Source organism: Podarcis raffonei, chromosome 8 (assembly GCF_027172205.1).
Source record: "Podarcis raffonei isolate rPodRaf1 chromosome 8, rPodRaf1.pri, whole genome shotgun sequence".
Taxonomy (NCBI): domain Eukaryota; kingdom Metazoa; phylum Chordata; class Lepidosauria; order Squamata; family Lacertidae; genus Podarcis; species Podarcis raffonei.
In genome coordinates this window covers 54490694-54510880 of record NC_070609.1, presented here as the reverse complement: position 1 = coordinate 54510880, position 20187 = coordinate 54490694, and the positions used below count along the sequence as shown (strand labels likewise).

Below are 20187 nucleotides of genomic sequence, written 5' to 3'. Positions count from 1 at the left end.
GACCACTGAGTAGACAGGTCACTGAACAACAGGCCTATCTGTCTATGGCGGAGCTGAAAAACCGGGAAAGTAATCTTAGGATTAGAAATATTCCAGAACTAGAAAAGGAAGATCTGGCTGGCTTTTTGACTGCAGAAATATCCAAGTTCTGGGGTTTGGCAGAAGAGAAAGACTTCAAAATCGTCACCGCTTTTAGATTGGGAAGAGTGGCCAAGAAAGATAAACCAAGGGATTGCTTGATCATATTGAGATACAAGCAAGAAAAAGACAACATACTTGGCCTACATTTTAAAAACCCATTGGTGATACAGGGAAAGACAGCAGAAATCTTCAGAGACATACCAAAACAATTGTTGGACTTAAGAACTACATACAAGGATCTGGCAAGATTATTAAGAAACAACACAATCCCTTACAGGTGGGAATTCCCCCAAGGATTATCTTTTAATTTGAAAGGGAAGAAGGTGAGAATCAGAACAGCAGAAGAGCAAGAAAAATTCCTAAACGATCACGGGGAGGACCTTCGAAAAGGGACAGCAGGTACCTGGCCACCCCCCACGCCTGGTACAAAAGATCCACCTCCAGACATAGACGAGAAGGGAGACAACCCCATCGGCTAACAAGCTGATCCAGGATGTCTCTGCAGCTTTTTAGTTGGAATATCCATGGGGCAAATTCCCCTGAAAAAAGGAAAAGGATTTTTCACATTTTGAGGAAAGAACAACTAGACGTCATTTGTCTCCAGGAAACCCATGTGACTAGGCTCCACAGAAGAGTGCTAATAAACAAGCGACTAGGCCAAGAATTTATTTCATCAGCTAAAGAAAAGAAAAGGGGAGTCGTGATATATGCAAAGGAGAGCCTAGCACCAAAATTTGTGTTCAAAGATGAACAAGGAAGAATTTTGGCGATCGAAATACAATCACAAGGAGAAAAATTTTTGATAATTGGAATTTATGCACCAAATGAGGGGAAATCTGAATTTTATGGGAAGCTGCATGAGACAATGCTGGACCATATGGACTATAATAACATCATTCTGATGGGAGATATGAATGGGGTTGTCTCCACACACATGGATAAGTCACAAAATCAAAATGTGACTAAAGATGGCAGACTACCAAAGACTTTTTTTGAACTCACAGACAATATGGACTTGATTGATATCTGGAGGACAAAGAACCCCCTAGGTAGAGAGGGAACATTCTTTTCTGAGGCCCACCTATCCTGGACAAGAATCGACCATATCTGGATATCTAGAGGACTGGCACCCAAGACCAAAAAAGTAGAGATCTGCCCTAAAACTTGCTCCGACCATAACCCCTTGAAAATGGACTTGAGACTTACACCAGCTGGATCCTTCAGATGGAGAATGAATGATGCATTGTTTAGAGACCAGGAGATAGTGAAGAAGGCCCAAAAGACGATGAAAGACTACTTTGAACTAAATTTGAACACTTCGGTGGAAAAAAAAACAATCTGGGACGCAAGCAAAGCTGTTATGAGAGGGTTTCTGATACAGCAGAATTCTATTAAGAAAAAACTCTGGAACGGTAAAAAGGACAAGATCTTGGAAAGGATAAAAGACGGAGAGAAAAAGTTGAGACTAAATCCAAAATCAAAAGAAGTTTTGAGAGAAATAAAATTCCATCAAGCACAATATGCAAAACTGATAAATCAAGAAGTTGAATGGAAAATCAAACAGATGAAACAAAGATCATTTGAATCGGCAAATAAATGTGGGAAGCTGCTATCATGGCAGCTGAAAAAGAGACAAAAACTGAACTTTGTTACCAATCTAGAGGTTGAAGGAGAATGTATTCAGAAACCAGAGGAAATTAGAAAGTGTTTCCAGAGATATTTTAAAAAATTGTTTTCCCAAGGACCCCAAGTGGAGACTGAAATAAATAAATTTTTAAAAAGCTATGGCCTACAAAAACTAACACAAGACAAACAAACTGACCTGAATTATAAAATAACCCAACAGGAAATCGAAAATGCCATTCAGAACATGCAACTAGGCAAATCCCCGGGCCCAGATGGACTTACCTCCAAATACTATAAGATATTGAAGGAATACCTGACTCAGCCATTGATGGAGGTATGTAATCAAATTATGGAAGGGAAGGGGGCACCAGAATCGTGGAAAGAGGCATTCATCACTTTGATACCAAAATTGGAATCTGAAAAGACTCAACTTAAGAACTACCGTCCCATCTCACTCCTAAACGTGGATTACAAGATTTTTGCTGACATTTTGGCAAATAGATTGAAAAAAGTCTTAAATGGAGTTATTCATAAAGACCAAGCAGGCTTTCTCCCTGGCAGGCATTTGTCAGATAATACTAGGAACATTGTTGACGTTCTGGAACTTCTACAGACAAATTTGAATACAAAAGCAGTTTTGATATTTATAGACGCGGAGAAGGCCTTTGACAATATATCTTGGAAATTTATGAAGAAGAATTTGGAAGGGATGGGAGTGGGAAGGGCGTTCCAAAATGGCATAGATGCAATATATTCAGAACAAAAGGCTAAATTGATAGTAAACAATGTGGTGACAGAAGAGTTTAAAATTGAAAAAGGAACACGACAGGGGTGCCCCCTATCACCCTTGCTATTTATTTCTGTCCTTGAGGTTTTGCTAAATTTGATCAGGAAGGATCAGCAGGTGGAAGGAATACAGGTCGGAGGAAAACAATATAAACTGAAGGCCTTTGCAGATGACTTGGTTTTGACATTACAGGAGCCGGTGTCCAGCACAAAAAGAGTATTGGAATTAATTTCTGAGTTTGGTCGGGTGGCGGGATTCAAGTTAAACAAACAAAAAACTAAGGTTTTGGCAAAAAACTTGACACCTTTAGAAATAGATGGGTTTCAGAAGGAAACAGAACTAAACGTTGTTAATAAAGTGAAATACCTGGGGGTCAACTTGACTGGGAAAAATTTGAATCTGTTTAAAGATAATTATGAAAAATGTTGGTCTGAAATTAAAAAGGATCTAGAAATCTGGTCAAGATTGAAACTTTCCTTGTTGGGAAGAATTGTAGCAGTAAAGATGAATGTATTGCCAAAAATGCTGTTTCTGTTCCAGACCCTACAGATCGTGGACAGAGTGGAATGTTTTGGAAAGTGGCAGAGGGACATTATGAAGTTTGTCTGGCAGGGCAAAAAGCCCCGAATAAAATTTAAAATATTAACAGATGCAAAGGAAAGAGGGGGTTTTGCCCTGCCGGACTTAAGGTTGTATTATGAAGCTGCATCCCTCTGCTGGCTGAAAGATTGGTTTTTGCTAGAAAACACTGATGTCCTAGATCTGGAAGGGTTCAACAATGCTTTTGGGTGGCATGCATATTTGTGGTACGACAAGGTAAAGTCTCATAAGTTGTTTAAAAACCATATTGTAAGGAAATCTCTGTTTTCTGTCTGGACTAAATACAAGGACTTATTTGAAAACAAGACTCCGAGGTGGTTATCACCGATGGAGGCTAAAGCCACAAAAATACTTAATATGGGGGGTGGCTGGGCAAAATACTGTGAAATAATAGAAAGAGTGGGTGACACTTGGAGGTTGCAGAGCTTTGAAAAATTGAAAGGGAAGGTGCGAGACTGGTTTCACTATGCCCAAATTTTAGAGATCTTTAAAAAAGATAAAAAAATTGGTTTCCAGGGGGAAAAATCAAAATTAGAACTAGAATTACTTGAACCTAAGACGAAAGTGCTTTCAAGAATGTACAACTTGCTGCTTAAATGGAATACTCAAGATGAGACAGTCAAATCAGCCATGATAAAATGGGCACAAGATATTGGATACAACATTATGTTTGAGGACTGGGAAAGGTTATGGACCACCGGTATGAAATTTACGGCATGTAGTGCCTTAAAGGAAAATATTATGAAAATGATGTACAGGTGGTACATGACCCCAGTCAAACTTGCAAAGATATACCATTTGTCTGATAATAAATGTTGGAAATGTAAGGAGGCTGAAGGAACTTTTTACCACCTCTGGTGGACATGCCCGAGGGTGAAGGCCTTCTGGGAAATGATTTATAACGAGTTGAAAAAGGTATTTAAGTATACCTTTCAGAAGAAACCAGAGGCCTTCCTCTTGGGCATTGTGGGCCAGAGGATACCTAAGAAAGACAGAACCTTCTTTCTATATGCAACGACTGCAGCAAGAATTCTCATAGCTAAATACTGGAAGGCACAGGAGCTACCCACACTGGAAGAATGGCACACACAACTGATGGACTATATGCAACTAGCCGAAATGACTGGCAGAATCCGAGACCTGGGAGAAGAGGCTGCGGAAGAGGATTGGAAAAAATTTAAGGGCTATTTACAAAAACATTATAAGATATATGAATGTTAAAAATTTGCTAAGGTTTGAGGTAAATATGCTTCAGTATTGAAATTCGGAGTTGATAGAAACAAAGTTAATGATCGAGAAAAGTTTTAATTTCAGAGTGAATAATTAGATGAAAATACAAAAACACAGGAAACAAGGTATTAATTTGCTGTTTATATTTATTATAAAGAATGCAGGGATGGAGGAGATGGGGAAGTCCAGTGGATGATGAAAAAAAAAAAAAAAGACTTCGAAAAATGAATTTTTTCTTGTTTAATTTCTTTTTCTTTCTGTAAAACCGCTTTTGTTGTGTTATTGATGATGGATTTAGATTCTGGAAAAAAGCAATAAAAAAATTTATAAAAAAAAAAAAAATATAAAGTGTGGGATAACAATTGTTTGAACTTCCCTGCAAACAAATGAATGCTCAGTAAACAGTGAATGTCATATAACCTCCCAACAAGAGTTGTGCAAAACAGAACAGGATGCATGCTCAATAAACAGGTCACCTTGTAATAACCTTGGTTCACAAACAAATTGTGGATATATTTTTTAAAAAAAGAAAAATAGTCAGGTCCAAGTCTCACACAGAAATAAAATGAAGTATTGAGGAGAAAGTAAACTATAAATTGTGTACTTAAAGACTTTCGGTGTGTACTTATACTTTCAAAAGTCTTTTGACAAAGTACCTCACCAAAGACTCCTGGGGAAGCTTTGCAGTCACCAAAAAATAGGGGAGCTCATCTTATGGATGAGTAACTGGTTAAGGAACAGAAAGCAGAGAGCAGGTCTAAATGACAGTTCTCCCAATGGAGGGATGTAGAAGAGTCCCCCCACCCCACCGGAGTGGCATTGGGACCTGTGCTTTTTAACTTCTTCACAAATGACTTGGAATTAGGAGTGAGCGGGCAAGCTTGCTGGTGAAACCAAATTACTGTATTTTTTGCTCTATAAGACACACTTTTTCCCTCCTAAAAAGTAAGAGGAAATGTGCTGCGCAGCGATCCCTCTTGCTGTTCTGGCCTAGCCGCGTGAAGCCTCTTCAGGGCAGGAGGAGCCTTCATCTCGCTGCCCTGAAGAGGCTTCACATGGCTATCCCAGAAGCCAGAACAGCAAGAGGGATCGCTACACAGCGATCCCTCTTGCTGTTCTGGCTTCTGGGATTCAGAATATTTTTTTTCTTGTTTTCCTCCTCCAAAAACTAGGCACGTCTTATGGTCTGATGTGTCTTATAGAGCGAAAAATATGGTATTCAAGCTGGTTAAAACAAAAATGGATTATGAAGAGATCCAAAATGATCTATTCAGTTGGAAAAGGCTCAGAAAGGGACATTATAAATTAACAAGGGGGGTAGAGCAACTTCCCCTATGAGTAAAGTTTACAACATTTGGAGCTTTTTAGTTTTGGGGGCAGGGAGGAAGAGAAACAAGGGATGTGACAGAGATATATAAAATTCCCCTCTCAGAGCAACAATTCCCAGAATGCTTCAATCTCTTCCCAGGAAACTCTGAGAACTGTAGTTCTGGGAGGAGAATAGGGGTTTCCTAACAACTCTCAACACCCTTAACAAACCACAGCTCCCAGAATTCCTTGGGAGAAGCCATGACTGTTTGAAGTGGTATCATAGCGCTTTAAATGCACGATGTGAATGTGGCCCTTGACCTACACCCCAGAATTCAATAGTCTCACCATCCAGGCTATGCATGCACCTGATCTTGCTGAAGAGAGCTTTGAAACTATGACCCTTCCCAGTTCAGATTCTTTAAAATAGCCACCAGATGTTCCAACCAAAGTTCTAGATGTTTTCCTCACCTCTCCGTGCCCTGTGTCTATTTAGATCGCAAACCCCTGGATGGGTTTACACTCCCCGTGAAGGAGCAGGTCCACAGTTTGGGGCTTCTGAAATCCAGCTCTGGCCCTGGAGGCTCAGGTAACCTCAGTGGCTAAAAGTGCCTTTTGCCAGCTGTGGCTGCTTCTATAGTTATGGCCATTTCTGGACCATGAGAGCTTGGTCACAGTAGTTCATGCACTAGATGCTTCAAGATTGGAGTACTATTTTATTGTGGTTTTAACATTCTATAGGTTTTCAGTTATGGTTGTAACATTTTTAATGATTTTGTTTGTAAACTGCTTTGTGGGGGTTTTTCTACAATCCAGTGGTATATAAATTTTATTGAATAAACAAACAAACACAGGCAAAGTGTCTCTAATTGCTACTCTCTTTGTTCCACTGTCCATCAGTTCCTCTTTCCATATTCCCACTCCAGCCTTACTGCAAGCCTAACCACAATTTTCTGTTCTGGCACAGTCAGCATCTCACTGTTAAGTGTATAATGCTGCTGCCCTAATCTCTGAGTGATGAGAGAATCCAGGGTTTCCAGGCTCTTACCCAGGTTTAGTTTCCTTGGAATGGTCAGTGGAGACTATAGTGTCTTTAGGATATATGGTTTTATGTACAGTTATACAACCTAAGCATAGGATGTAGGGGCTCACAGCATTAACACCCCAACAGATCTTGCTTCTCCAGTGTGGTGTAGTGGTTAAGAGCGGTAGTCTCGTAATCAGGGGAACCGGGTTCGCATCTCCGCTCCTCCACAAGCAGCTGCTGGGTTACCTTGGGCTAGTCACACTTCTTTGAAGTCTCTCAGCCCCACTCACCTCACAGAGTGTTTGTTGTGGGGGAGGAAGGGAAAGGAGAATGTTAGCCGCTTTGAGACTCCTTAAAGGGAGTGAAAGGCGGGATATCAAATCCAAACTCTTCTTCTTCTTCTTCCTTTAGTCACAACTTTAGATCCAGCATAGAACAAACATGTCTATGTGTCTCCAGCTTCCAGCTGCTTCCAGCTCAGTTCTCACACACTCTGGTTATTGTTTTCCTAACTAGCAGCCAGTTAAGGGGAAGACCCACCCATTTGTTCTATGGTACAGAGAAACTTCTTTGGTTATGCTGATGGTGGTGCTTAACTAAGCAGCCAAAACTGATGCTTAGATAAAGGGACTTTTTTTGGCAAGCTTGCTCTCATACATTCTACCCCTGCAGATACAGGATCCCAAGAACTGGAAGGGACTCAGGGCATCATCCAGATTAACACCACCACCCCAACCTACAATACAAATTTGACAGAAGCCCGTGTGTTATGCAAGAGAAAAGAAAAGGACATAATTTGTGAGTCTAAATTTCTCTGACACTGGATATCTGTCTGGACCAGTCTAGCCAGGCTCTTCTTGTGTTCTGACCCACAAAGAGTTAAACATTGCTCAATGTATAGATCAAAGACATTTATCAGCCTTAACAAATTCTTTCCATATGGAGTAGAGACTATGCATACAGGAACCTGGCAGGGTAACAATCAAGATAAATGATAATAATAATCCATCCTTAAGCGATCAAAGAAGATTATCTTTGACCAAAGGATTCCTGCCAGGATGACATGATGCATTTACCGTAAGCTTTGGGGGAAGTGTGGGAAGTGTTCTGCCATTGCTTCCCTGTTCCAGGTGGTTAATGTGCTTTAAAATATCCTCAAGCAGTCAGTGGCAATTTAAATTTTTATTTCTTTTTTTCCTTTTTTCCTTTGTTGGGGGTGGGTAGGTGGGATGGATATTTGGTTGGGGATTAATTTTAGTATAATTGTTCTGTTCCTTTTTTGTTGTTGTTGTTTTATTGGTTCTGTATAGTTTGTGTTTTGTTTTTAAGGGGCGGGATCAGGGCTGCCTGGGAGTGGGGCCCCAGCCAACACGATGGCTGGGACAAGTTCCACGGGGGGGGGGGGGGAGTACTGGGGCATCCAATCTCAGTGATCATGGGCAGGAGGCAGAGTTATGCTAAGACCAGACCATGTCATTACCGAGGAGGCAGGTTTAGTCGTTGTTTGAAGACTATCCCTGCCTCCGGGTTTGGCCTTGACCGGATGGATACTGGAATCAACAGGGGAAACCCACATGACCTGAAGGTGTTGCTGTGTAATGCCAGGTCAATGATGAATAAAACCACTGCCATCCACGACCTGATTGTGGATGGAGGATTTGACCTGGCATGTGCGACAGAGACCTGGTTGGAGGAAGCAGATGGGCCTGTCCTTGCCGCTGCTTGCCCACCAGGTTTCTCTTACGCACAGCAACCCAGGTCATGTGGGCGGGGAGGGGGGGTTGCAGTGATTTTTAGGAAGTCACTAGCTTGCACCAGGCGTCCTACTGGGAAGATCCAGTTTTCTGAGTGTATGTTCTGGAAGTTGGGCAATAGGGGCAGTACAGGATTCCTTTTGGTGTACCGACCTCCCCGCTGCACCAAGGATTCCCTGTCTGAGCTGCTTCAGGTCGTGGCGGATTTTCTCCTGGAGACACCTAGTTTGGTTGTCCTAGGGGATTTTAACATCCATGCCGACACGACCTTACAAGGGGCTGCTCGGGACTTCGTGGAAAGCATGGCGTCCATGGGGCTGTCCCTGAATACGTTTGGCCCAACTCATAGTCATGGACATGCCTTAGACCTGGTGTTCACCTCTAGTGATGTGGGTGATCTGACACTAAGTAAAAGTGAAACAAAAGAAGTGCCATGGTCAGATCACTTCCTGGTGCAACTGGACTTCTCCGCGACCCTTCCCCTCTGCAGGGAGGTGGGACCAATTCGGATGGCCCACCCCCGCCACTTAATGGATCCAAATGGTTTCCAGAGAGTGGTAGGGGATGCTTTATCCCATGTTGATGGCCTTTCAGCTGATTCCCTGGTGGCCCGCTGGAATGTGGAGTTAACTAGGGCTATTGACTGTTTGGCTCTGAAGCACCCTCTCCGATTGCATGGAGCCCGGACAGCCCTGTGGTTTTCTTCGGAGCTGAGGGTGATGAAACAATCGCTGAGACGGCTAGAGCGTCGGTGGCAGAAAACTCACTCCGAATCTGACCGGACACAGGTTAGAGCTCAACGGCGAGCCTACCAAGTGGCGATAGCAACGGCGAAGAAGACTTTGTTCACCGCCTCTATTGCATCTGCAGAAAACAGTAGCAGGAGACTCTTTCAGGTGGTTCGCAATTTAACGGAGCCACCTTTACCACCGGGGCCTTGTAAAGACCCCAAGATCTCCTGCAACGATTTTGCAAATATTTTTTTTGCACAGGTTAGAGCTCAATGTCGAGCCTACCAAGTGGTGGTAGCGAAGGCGAAGAAGACTTTCTTCACCGCCTCTATTGCATCTGCAGAAAACAGTAGCAGGAGACTTTTTCAGGTGGTTCGCAATTTAGCGGAACCACCTGCTACATCGGGGCCCAGTACGGGCCACATGATCTCCTGCAATGATTTTGCAAACTTTTTTGCAGATAAAGTCGCTCAGATTCGGGAAGAGGTAGACGCCACCGTGGGAGCAGGGCCAGGGCAGGAGACTGCTAGAGTCCTGTCTAGTCAAATTGCGTGGGATCAATTCCAATCTGTTACCTCCGAGGATGTGGACAGGCTGCTTGGATGAGTGAAACCAACCACCTGTCTCCTGGATCCTTGCCCATCCTGGCTTATAAAAGCTAGCCGGGAAGGGCTGGGCGATGGGCTTCGTGGGGTGGTGAATGCTTCCCTCCGTGAGGGAGCCTTCCCAGACCCGCTGAAAGAGGCGGTTATTAAACCGCTTCTTAAAAAACCATCTTTAGATGCGGCCACGATGGCCAACTATCTCCCAGTCTCAAATCTTCCATTCTTGGGCAAGGTGATTGAGCGAGTGGTTGCTGAACACCTCCAGGCACGCCTGGAAGAAGCGGACCATTTGGATCCCTTCCAGTCGGGATTCAGGCCTCATCACGGGACTGAAACTGCCTTGGTCACACTGGTTGATGATCTCCGGTGGGCTAGGGACAAAGGTGAGAGCTGTTTCCTAGTTCTGCTGGATCTCTCAGCGGCGTTTGATACCATCGACCATAACATCCTTCTGGACTGTCTTGAGGGGCTGGGAGCTGGGGGCACTGTCATACAGTGGTTCCGCTCCTTCCTCCTGGGCCGTGTTCAGAAAGCGGTGGTGGGGGGTGAGTGTTCAGTCCCCTGGGCTCTTACTTGTGGGGTGCCTCAGGGTTCTGTCCCCTCTCCCATGCTTTTCAACATCTACATGCAGCCGCTGGGAGAGATCATCAGGGGGTTTGGGCTGGGTGTTCATCAGTATGCGGATGATACCCAGCTCTACCTCTCTTTCAAATCAGAACCAGTGAAGGCGGTGACGGTCCTGTGTGAGTGTCTGGAGGCGGTTGGAGGATGGATGGCGGCTAACAGATTGAGATTGAATCCTGACAAGACAGAAGTACTGTTTTTAGGGGACAGGAGGCGGGCAGGTGTGGAGGATTCCCTGGTCCTGAATGGGGTAACTGTGCCCCTGAAGGACCAGGTGCGCAGCCTGGGAGTCATTTTGGACTCACAGCTGTTCATGGAGGGACAGGTCAAATCCGTGTCCAGGACAGCTGTGTACCAGCTCCATCTGGTACGCAGGCTGAGACCCTATCTGCCTGCGGACTGCCTCCCCAGAGTGGTACATGCTCTGGTTATCTCCCGCTTGGGCTACTGCAATGCGCTCTGCGTGGGGCTACCTTTGAAGGTGACTCGGAAACTACAACTAATCCAGAACGCGGCAGCTAGACTAGTGACTGGGGGCGGCTGCCGAGACCACATAACACCGGCCTTGAAAGACCTACATTGGCTCTCAGTATGTTTCCGAGCACAATTCAAAGTGCTGGTGTTGACCTTTAAAGCCCTAAACGGCCTCGGTCCAGTATACCTGAAGGAGCGTCTCCACCCCCATCGTTCTGCCCGGATGCTGAGGTCCAGGGCCGAGGGCCTTCTGGCGGTTCCCTCATTGCGAGAAGCAAAGCTACAGGGAACCAGGCAGAGGGCCTTCTCGGTAGTGGCGCCCGCCCTGTGGAACGCCCTCCCACCAGATGTCAAAGCGATAAATAACTACCTGACATTCAGAAGACATCTTAAGGCAGCCCTGTTCAGGGAAGTTTTTAATGTGTGATATTTTAGTGTATTTTTGGTTTCTATGGAAGCCACCCAGAGTGGCTGGGGAAGCCCAGCCAGATGGGCAGGGTATAAATAATTTATTATTATTATTATTATTATTAGTGAGCACCCTAAAAGCACTGTTAAAAATGCATAGTAAATGCTAAGAAATGTGGGCTGCAATACAGCTGTGATTCCTGCATTGCAGGGGGTTGGACTAGATGACTCTTGGGTCCCTTCCAACTCTATGATTCTAAGGCATGTCTACTCAGAAGTAACCCCCAAATAATTCAATAGGGATTGCTGCCCTTTCAGTGTGTACATGATTGCAACCTTAGTTGATTAATCAGTTAGATCACAGATGTGGAACCCTGTGGCCACATGTTGATAGACTCCAGCTCCCATCATTCCTGATCATTGGATATTCTCACTGGGGCTGGTGGTAAAATGCCTTAAAAGTCTGCATGTTATTTTTGTTATTTACATTATTGTTATTTTGCAGGACCCCCAAAGCAGCTTTCATAACAATAAACAAACCAGAATATTATTTAATTTGTTGGTCTTAAGCACTTGGCAGTCTTTAGCTGACTTATAATCAGATGTCCCCCCCCTTTTTATTATTTTATCTTTCCCCATGCTTATTTCCATGCTTATTACATACAAAAAAAGCAGCAACGAAAAGGGGTACAACTTAAGAGGGGAGGGAAAAGGAAAGAAAATAAAATTTACACAATCTGTTAATAAGATAAAATTTCTGACAAAAATTTGTGATTGCAATTTCATGTTATAATAATATAATAGTATGTAACCTGAGGTACCACTGTATTCAGTAAATTTTAGTATCCACTCTTGTCTAGAAGGAATTATTTTATTTTATTATTTTAACCTATTTTAAACTTTCAAAAATAATAATTAAATCTGACTTATAATCAGATGTTAAAACATACAAAATTGGTTTAATAAAAGAGTATTGGGAAATGATCCATAATGAATTGAAAAAAAATGTTTAAAAGTATTTCCCCCCAAAAAAACAGATAATTCAGACTGAAATTCCCAGGTGTCAAACAACGTTATTTATGTATTTATTTACTGTGGCCCATGTTTTACTAGCCCAAAAATGGAAAACAAATGAGGTCCCAGCCAAAGAACGGCAACTTAAGTTGACAGAATATGTGCAGCTTGCAGACTTAACATAAAGAATAAGAGAACAAGAACATATGTTTAGAGAAAATTGGAAAACGTTTATTGAATATACAGCATGGGTAACTGTGTACAGCTGAAAACGCTGGCAGCATTAAGATAAATTCAACAGTGTAAATAAGTTTTGATGGATGTAATAATGGAATACTGAATGGTATAGTTTTTGTAAAATATAAAGGGATTTATGATATGTAAAATGAACCATGGAAAGATAAGGGAAGTCACTGATATCTTAAGGATGTAAAAAATGAGTGTGTTGAATTGTAAAACAGAAAATTAAATAATAATAATAATAGCATAAACAAAAGCATAAATAATAATAATAGCATAAACAAAAGCAGCTATCATCTTATTGTACGACATTATCCCGAGTAGAGAGCACTGTTTTGCTGTACGAAAGCCCGGTCCTCGGGTTCAGACATCTTGCTGTACGGAAAATATCCGCTATGGAGGGCGCCATGTTGGCGCTACTGAAACCAGCCAGGTACCGGCTGGTTTCAGACTGCAGAGATAAAAGCGTGAGAAGTTTTGGTGTCGTGCTTTGGCGCGGCTGCTTTGTTTTAAAGGGTGCGGTCGGCACGGAGTGGGGATAGGCAGATCTTCCTTCCCCTGCGTGCCTCGATGCGAGGGGAAGGTGCATAATTCTGCAGGGGGTGGTTTCGTAACGCGCCCTCCCTATAGGGAGGAGTCGGCATATAGGGTGATGGGGCGGGAAAGGCGGCTCATCGCACACTGCGAAGAGGAGAAAGTCAGAAACTTTGTTTGGTAAGGGAGTAGGGGAGATCAGACGCTGTGTGGGGCTGAGGGGAAAAAACCCTGCTGCTCTAGAGCGGGGCGAGGGGAGGAATCCAGTGAACTGGCTCTTTTAATTGCCCCAGTCTTCAGCGCGGTCCGTTTCGTTCATAGCTCCTCCCCACAAATCCAAGCTCGTATTGCACAGATTGTAATGAGGGCTAAATTACTGAGAAGGGGGTATGCAGGCTCCTCGGAATTGGGGAGTGGGCTTGCATTGGGAAGTTCCTCGTTCAGGCTTGTCTGTGGCTGCTTTGCAGAAGGTGGCGTTATGGTGCTCCCTCTTGCCTATCTGGAGCAAGCCTGTAGAGAAGTACTGTATAGTACTGTAGTTTCCTAAGTGGGCGGCTCCGCCTTCTGCGGGGCTTTGGGCATGGGGGGCGCCAAGAGGCAAGGGAGATGCAGGGAAAGCTGCCATCACTAGATCAAGTCCATCCATTCCGTGGAATTAATAAAATAGTTTTACTTGGGTAGTGACTTAATGTGCAATTACCGGTAACTGTTACTGTTTTGAATTCTATTGTGTTAATCATCTTCTATAGTGGGCTGTGCAAACCAGTACAGTGGTACCTCGGATTAAGAACTTAATTCGTTCCGGAGGTCCGTTCTTAACCTGAAACTGTTCTTAATCTGAAGCACCACTTTAACTAATGGGGCTTCCCGCTGCCGCCTCACAATTTCTGTTCTCATCCTGAAGCAACGTTCTTCTTTTTTTTTAAAAAAATTATTTTTATTCATTTTGCAATACAAAAATATAAAAACACATAACACAATTTTTCACAGATACATTTTTTTGGACTTCCCTCAGCTCTTCTGCAAATCCTCCGTTTTAATCCTTCTTCCGCATTTCTTAATCTAATATTGCCTTTTATTAAAAACCTCCTCCCTCTTATTCCCTTTTTTACAATATTTCTAATATTATTTTCACAGAGCCTCTTGCAAACCTACAAATGTTAATTGTTCATCGCAAATACTTTTCAAATAGTCTACAAATTTACTCCAGTCTTCAGTGAATCTGTGGTCTCCTGAAGCAGCGTTCTTAACCCGAGGTACTATTTCTGGGTTAGCGGAGTCTGTAACCTGAAGCGTCTGTAACCTGAAGCGTCCGTAACCCGAGGTACCACTGTATCCTAAACAAATACTTTCCATAGGATGGGGAGCACTGGAGATGTGTTCATGGAACCAAGGGGGTGGTGTTGCAAAAGGTTAGGGTTCCACTGCAGGGGGTGGGGTGAAGAGACGATTGGGAATTACTACAGAGCTTGAATTTGGCACCAGTGCTAAAAAAATTTTTTCATGTCATGGCTCTACCCAGCCATGAACTATAATCATTGTGAAGGGAGCTTGGATTTGGCCCTAGGATTTGTTTTTGATGCCAGGGCTCAACCCTCCGTTGAATTGATACTGTGCAGAGTACCTCAATTATGGCCTTAAGTGCAACCGTTCTCTTAATAAACACCTGATACTAAACGGTCAGTGGGTGGGTAGAAAAAGTGTGGCTTTAGAAATGTATCTCCATCAGTCCCATTCAGATGATGCAGTCAAGTGTAATCCTATTGTATTAATTGGACTGATCTGCTACGATCCCACCCAGAGGTCTTACACGCTACAGAAGAAGTTCTGCTTCCCTCCTCTTTCAGAGTGTTATGATACTGCTTTAAAGGGTTGTTGTGGGGCTAAATAGAGAGGAGAACTTTGTAATACACATTGAGTTCCTTGGAGGGCAGGTGGGATATAAATGTAAAAATAAAAGAAAGAAAGAAAAAGAAAGAAAGAAAACAATCTGAACTTGCTGGTATTTGATTGTAGTCCACCCTAAGATAGCAACAGTCTAGCAGCGACCGTAGACTCCAATAATCAACCTTGCTTCATGTTCAAGGACCTCATGATATGCCTGATAAACCACCAATTCTCATCTATATCTAAAGTTTTCCATTTATGGCTGGAGTGCTATTGCAATTCATGGCTTATCCTGGATTCTTCAAATATCAGATTGATAATGATGGACAAATTGGTATGATAGTGATGGGTGAAAGGGCTTGTGAGATTTAGCAGTTTAGTGTGGATTTTTTTTTTCCTGTGAGGTGCTTTCTGTGCTAAGCAGAGAAGTGGTAGACCCAGTTTGACCAATATTGCATTCCCTCCCCCACCTAATTTTACCTTCACAACAATCTTGTGAGGTCCACTAGGCTGAGTGATAGCAACTGATCTGTTTTTGCAAGATGTCTTTTTAAAACATTGAGAGAGATAGCACAATATGTACTCTTTACTGCTGATTTCTGGGCAAAACTTTTGTGTCCAGATTTTCACTTTTTGAAATATGGCAACCCTATATTATTAAATTGTTGTTACTGTTTTATTGTGAACTCCCCTGGAAATATTATAAAGGGACACCTAACTAATAAACACAATTTTAGCTATTTATGAGATGTGGTATCTAATGGATGGATATCTAATAAGTACTATTGTTCCCATTTTACAGATGTTGAGGGGGGAAACTGAAGCCAAGAGAATAGTGTTTTGTCTAAGGCTACCCACAACCCAGTTCTATTCATGTTCACTTGACTGCATTTTTTATGGATAGTAATGGGAGCCACTGCCAAATAAGCATGCAGAGGATTGCAGACCTAGTGCAGACCTGAACCTCAAATGACCTATTTGACACTTCGCTCAAATCACTTAGCCTTTGTGCAGGGGCGGCAACTTCTGTGTGGCTAAGCAGTATACTCCTGAGCACTAGTTGCTGGGAAAAGATAACTTTGGTGATGCAACATAATCTTTAACTGGTGATGCAACATAATCTTTCAGTGTGGAAGGCTCCTATTTGAGGCAACAGAGCAACACCCTTTTCCAAAACATGCCATTTCATTTTCTCCTCCCCCATTTTTCACCCCAGTAGATGCTCAGCATCGTGTGCCCACAGAGCATGCTAAGTCCTTATTTCCTCCCTATATTTTAAGAATGTTTCTTCCAACCTCTTCTGCATGGCTGGTTCCATTTTGGCAACCTATAGAGTGCCACTCAGCTCCAGAACGTTCGAGAAAATTACGATTGCCTCACAGGTGCTGGCAACCTCCCCTCATACTCTGTTTGCACCTGGCTAGCTTCCTCTGGTTACAAAATGGACTAAGTGCACTTTGCACCAAAGCAGCAGGTCAGTTGTGATGTACCGTATTTTTCCGTGTATAAGACGATGCTTTTTGCTAAAAAGAATTAGGCAAAAATTGGGTGTCGTCTTATACATGGATAGTGAATGTAGAGGGGGAACGTTTGATTAATGGCAGCAGCAAGCAGGAGATTGGCAGCGGCGATTGGGCGGTTGATTGGTGGCTGTGGCAAGGCCTGCTGGTGATTGGCTGTGGCTGCGGCAAGTGGGCGGGTGGGCTGTTGGTGGCGGCGAGTGGGCAGACAATTGTCTACGGCGAGGTGTGCGATTGGCAGTGGCTGTGGCAAGCGATTGGCAGTGGCGGGCAGGCAGGTGAGTGATTGGCGAAAGTGACCTCCACCCCCCCCAAAAAAAAGCTAAACAACTTAATTTCTTAATTTTAGGTTCAAAAAAATAGGGGTCGTCTTATACATGGGGGCATCTTATACACGGAAAAATATGGTCGGTGTGGGGGGGCACAAATATATATATGCACAAATCTAAAATGGCATTGGGAAAATCTGGAGGGAGCTCGGAACAAAATCCTGTAATGTGCAGGTTTTGCAATTCATGAGCTATTAAGAGCCACAGCATCTTTTTATTTTTTGTATTATTAGAATAACAGCTATGATGTGTTATCTTTATCTATTTATAGAGAATGACTGGAAGTAGCAGCAAAAAGCACAGCATGGATGTAGAAAACCCCGTCAAGGAAACAGTCCTTATTACAGGAGGAGGTGGTTATTTTGGTTTCCGGTTAGTATACTTTTATTTTAGGACACATGGAGCAATCATATTTAGCAATGAAGCAATATGTCTGTTTTAAATAATTTATTATTTTCTTTCTCCCCTCACCAACACACACACACACATTTCTTTGTACACACATACACTATACAGCTATGGGGAAAGGCCGTAGCTCAGTGATAGATGCATGAAGAAGGTCCCACTTCAATCTTCAAAATCTAGCTCTGTATTGTCTGCACTGGCTGGCAGCAACTCTCCAGGGCTTCAGGCAGGAGCCTCTCCCAGCCCTACCTGTAGATGCCAGGGTTTGAACTCTGGGACCTTCTGCATGTAAAGCAGATGTGCTACCTAGTAATTTCATAATTTTGATTCCCACCAGTTCCATCAATGGAGGCTTAGGTTGGGTTGGTCTACTGATGAAAGTCTGCAGACCACGTAGTTATTATCAGTAAAACCGTGAAAAGCCCCTTAGAGTGAAAACAGGGGGGTGTTAGGTAGATTTCTGTTTAATTATTATTATTTGCTGATGTTTTGAGAGTTCCTTTGATTGCGCAATAATATATTCTAACTGGTATTGAATATTACCTTATTTGATGTAAGGTGTTTGTTTCAAAGTCATATATTTTATTATTTGGATTGGATTGCCTGTCACATTCCAGCCTAGGTGGTGCCCTTTCCAAGAAGGGAGTAGATGTCATCCTCTTTGATGTCACCGAGCCCATCCAACCGATGCCACAAGGAGTGAAATTTGTGCAGGGTGATGTCCGTGTGGTCTCTGAAGTGGAAAGGGCACTCCGAGGTGCAACCTGCGTCTTCCATATTGCTTCCTATGGGATGTCTGGCCGGGAGCAGCTGAACCGAAAACTTATAGAAGACGTCAACCTCAAGGGGACAGAAAACATAATTGAAGCTTGCAAGAAAGTGGGCGTCTCAAGGCTGGTTTACACGAGCACCTACAATGTGGTGTTTGGGGGCCAAGCGATCGAAAACGGGGATGAGTCTCTGCCTTATTTCCCTCTTCATCTCCACCCTGACCATTACTCGAGGACCAAAGCCTTAGCTGAGATGAAGGTTCTGGAAGCAAATGGAAGCTCCCTTGAGGGAGGGCAAGTGTTGCTGAGGACCTGTGCCTTGAGACCTGCCGCCATCTATGGGCCTGGAGAGCAGAGACATCTGCCGAGGATCCTTGGCTACCTTGAACAGGGCTTGTTTCAGTTCCTGTTTGGGGATCCCAGAGACCTAATGGACTTTGTACATGTGGACAACTTGGTGGAAGCTCACATCTTAGCTTCCGAAGCTCTGGGAGTTAGTAAGGGTCACAGGTCAGCTGGTCAAGCTTACTTCATTTCAGATGGCAGACCAATCAACAACTTTGATTTTTTCCGGCCTTTCGTAGAAGGCTTAGGCTACCCCTTTCCGACTTACCGCCTCCCTCTGTCTGTTGTTTACTACTTCGCATTTCTCACTGAGATGGTACATTCCGTGGTTGGGCGCCTATATAACTTCCAGCCCTTCCTCACTCGCACAGAAGTTTACAAAAGTGGTGTCTCTAATTATTTCAGCCTGGAAAAGGCCAAGAGGGAGCTGGGGTACACACCATGTCCACACAGCATTAAAGAATCAGTCGAGTGGTTTAAATCTCATGGCTATGTCCATAAGTCCAGGAGGTACACTGCAAAACATTTATTTAGGGACATGGTACTTGTCCTCCTGTTTGCAGTGGTGATCCTTTCCTGGTTCCCCAGAGTCTTCTGATGGGAGATATTAGCGAGGAGACAAGCTTCTTTGTACAATGGTACCTCAGGTAAATTACTTAATTCGTTCCGGAGGTCTGTACTTAACCTGAAACTGTTCTTAACCTGAAGCACCACTTTAGCTAATGGGACCTCCTGCTGCTGCCGTGCTGCCGGAGCACGATTTCTGTTCTTCTGGGGGGGGGGGGATACTAGCGAGGAGACAAGCTTCTTTGTACAGTGGTACCTCAGGTTAAGTACTTAATTCGTTCCGGAGGTCTGTACTTAACCTGAAACTGTTCTTAACCTGAAGCACCACTTTAGCTAATGGGACCTCCTGCTGCTGCCGTGCCGCCGGAGCACGATTTCTGTTCTCATCCTGAAGCAAAGTTCTTAACCTGAAGCACTATTTCTGGGTTAGCGGAGTCTGTAACCTGAAGCGTATGTAACCCGAGGTACCACTGTACTTCTTTTAACCCTGGTAAAATAACGTGTTGGGAATCAACCCTTCTTTGCTAACCTGGATGTGGGAACATCTTAAGGCAGATCCACACCATACATTTAAAGCACATGACTCCCCCCCCCCCAAGAATCCTGGGAACTGTAGTTTGCTAAGGGTTCTGAGTAGTGTAGTTCTGTGGAAGGGAGACTTCAGTTCCCAGGATTCTTTGGGGTTGTTGCCCCCTACCCAGGCAAGCAAATATGCATTCCAGCCAAGCAAAACCACTTGAAGTGGAGGCAGAGCAGGAGCAGAAGTACAGCTCCAGGAAAGTCTTGAGGGCCAAATAGAGAGGTTTGGAGGGCCACGTTCAGACCCTGGGCCTGAGATTCCCCACGCCTGGTGCAGACAGTGCTGAGCTAGATGGCCCAATGATCTGATCCCTGTTCCTACATTATGTTTTATTATAGAATTGTAGAGTTGGAAGGGACCTTAAGCCATCCCTGGGTGGGCTCGAACCACATTTAAGCACATTGCACCACCCTTTCTCCTCCATGGACCACCTGAAAACTGCTGTGGGTTTTAGAGCAGTACTTCATGATTCCCCCCCCCCCGGCCTTTTGTAGCAATTGTAATGGGCTGTGCAGGACACTGTATGATATTGTAATTTTTTTTACCTATCACATTTAATTGAATTACGGTTTGAATTCCAAACAATGCAACTTGTCTCAAAATAAAATGCCGTATCAGAAATAGACGATAAAGTACAATTAAACATCAGTAGGAATGCAGTGGTTGTTTTATCTCCCATCC

General features: G+C 43.6%; 1 protein-coding gene across 6 annotated transcripts; it reads left to right on the top strand.

Annotated features, from left to right (window-relative positions):
- The first annotated feature begins 12872 nt into the window (after nucleotides 1-12872).
- SDR42E1 (short chain dehydrogenase/reductase family 42E, member 1) lies at nucleotides 12873-19123 on the top strand. 6 transcript variants are annotated; one of them, XM_053400122.1, is made up of 4 exons: nucleotides 12979-13036; nucleotides 14241-14427; nucleotides 17111-17211; nucleotides 17862-19123. In XM_053400122.1, the coding sequence occupies exons 3-4, from the start codon at nucleotides 17114-17116 to the stop codon at nucleotides 18955-18957; spliced, it is 1194 nt and encodes a 397-aa protein (XP_053256097.1). In that variant the 5' UTR covers nucleotides 12979-13036; nucleotides 14241-14427; nucleotides 17111-17113; the 3' UTR covers nucleotides 18958-19123. The 6 variants fall into 6 exon arrangements, with proteins under 6 accessions (XP_053256095.1, XP_053256097.1, XP_053256098.1 ...); XM_053400123.1 differs by lacking the exon at nucleotides 12979-13036 and adding an exon at nucleotides 13043-13152; XM_053400125.1 differs by lacking the exon at nucleotides 12979-13036 and adding an exon at nucleotides 13159-13283 and having other exon boundaries at nucleotides 14241-14359.
- The last annotated feature ends 1064 nt before the right edge of the window (nucleotides 19124-20187 follow it).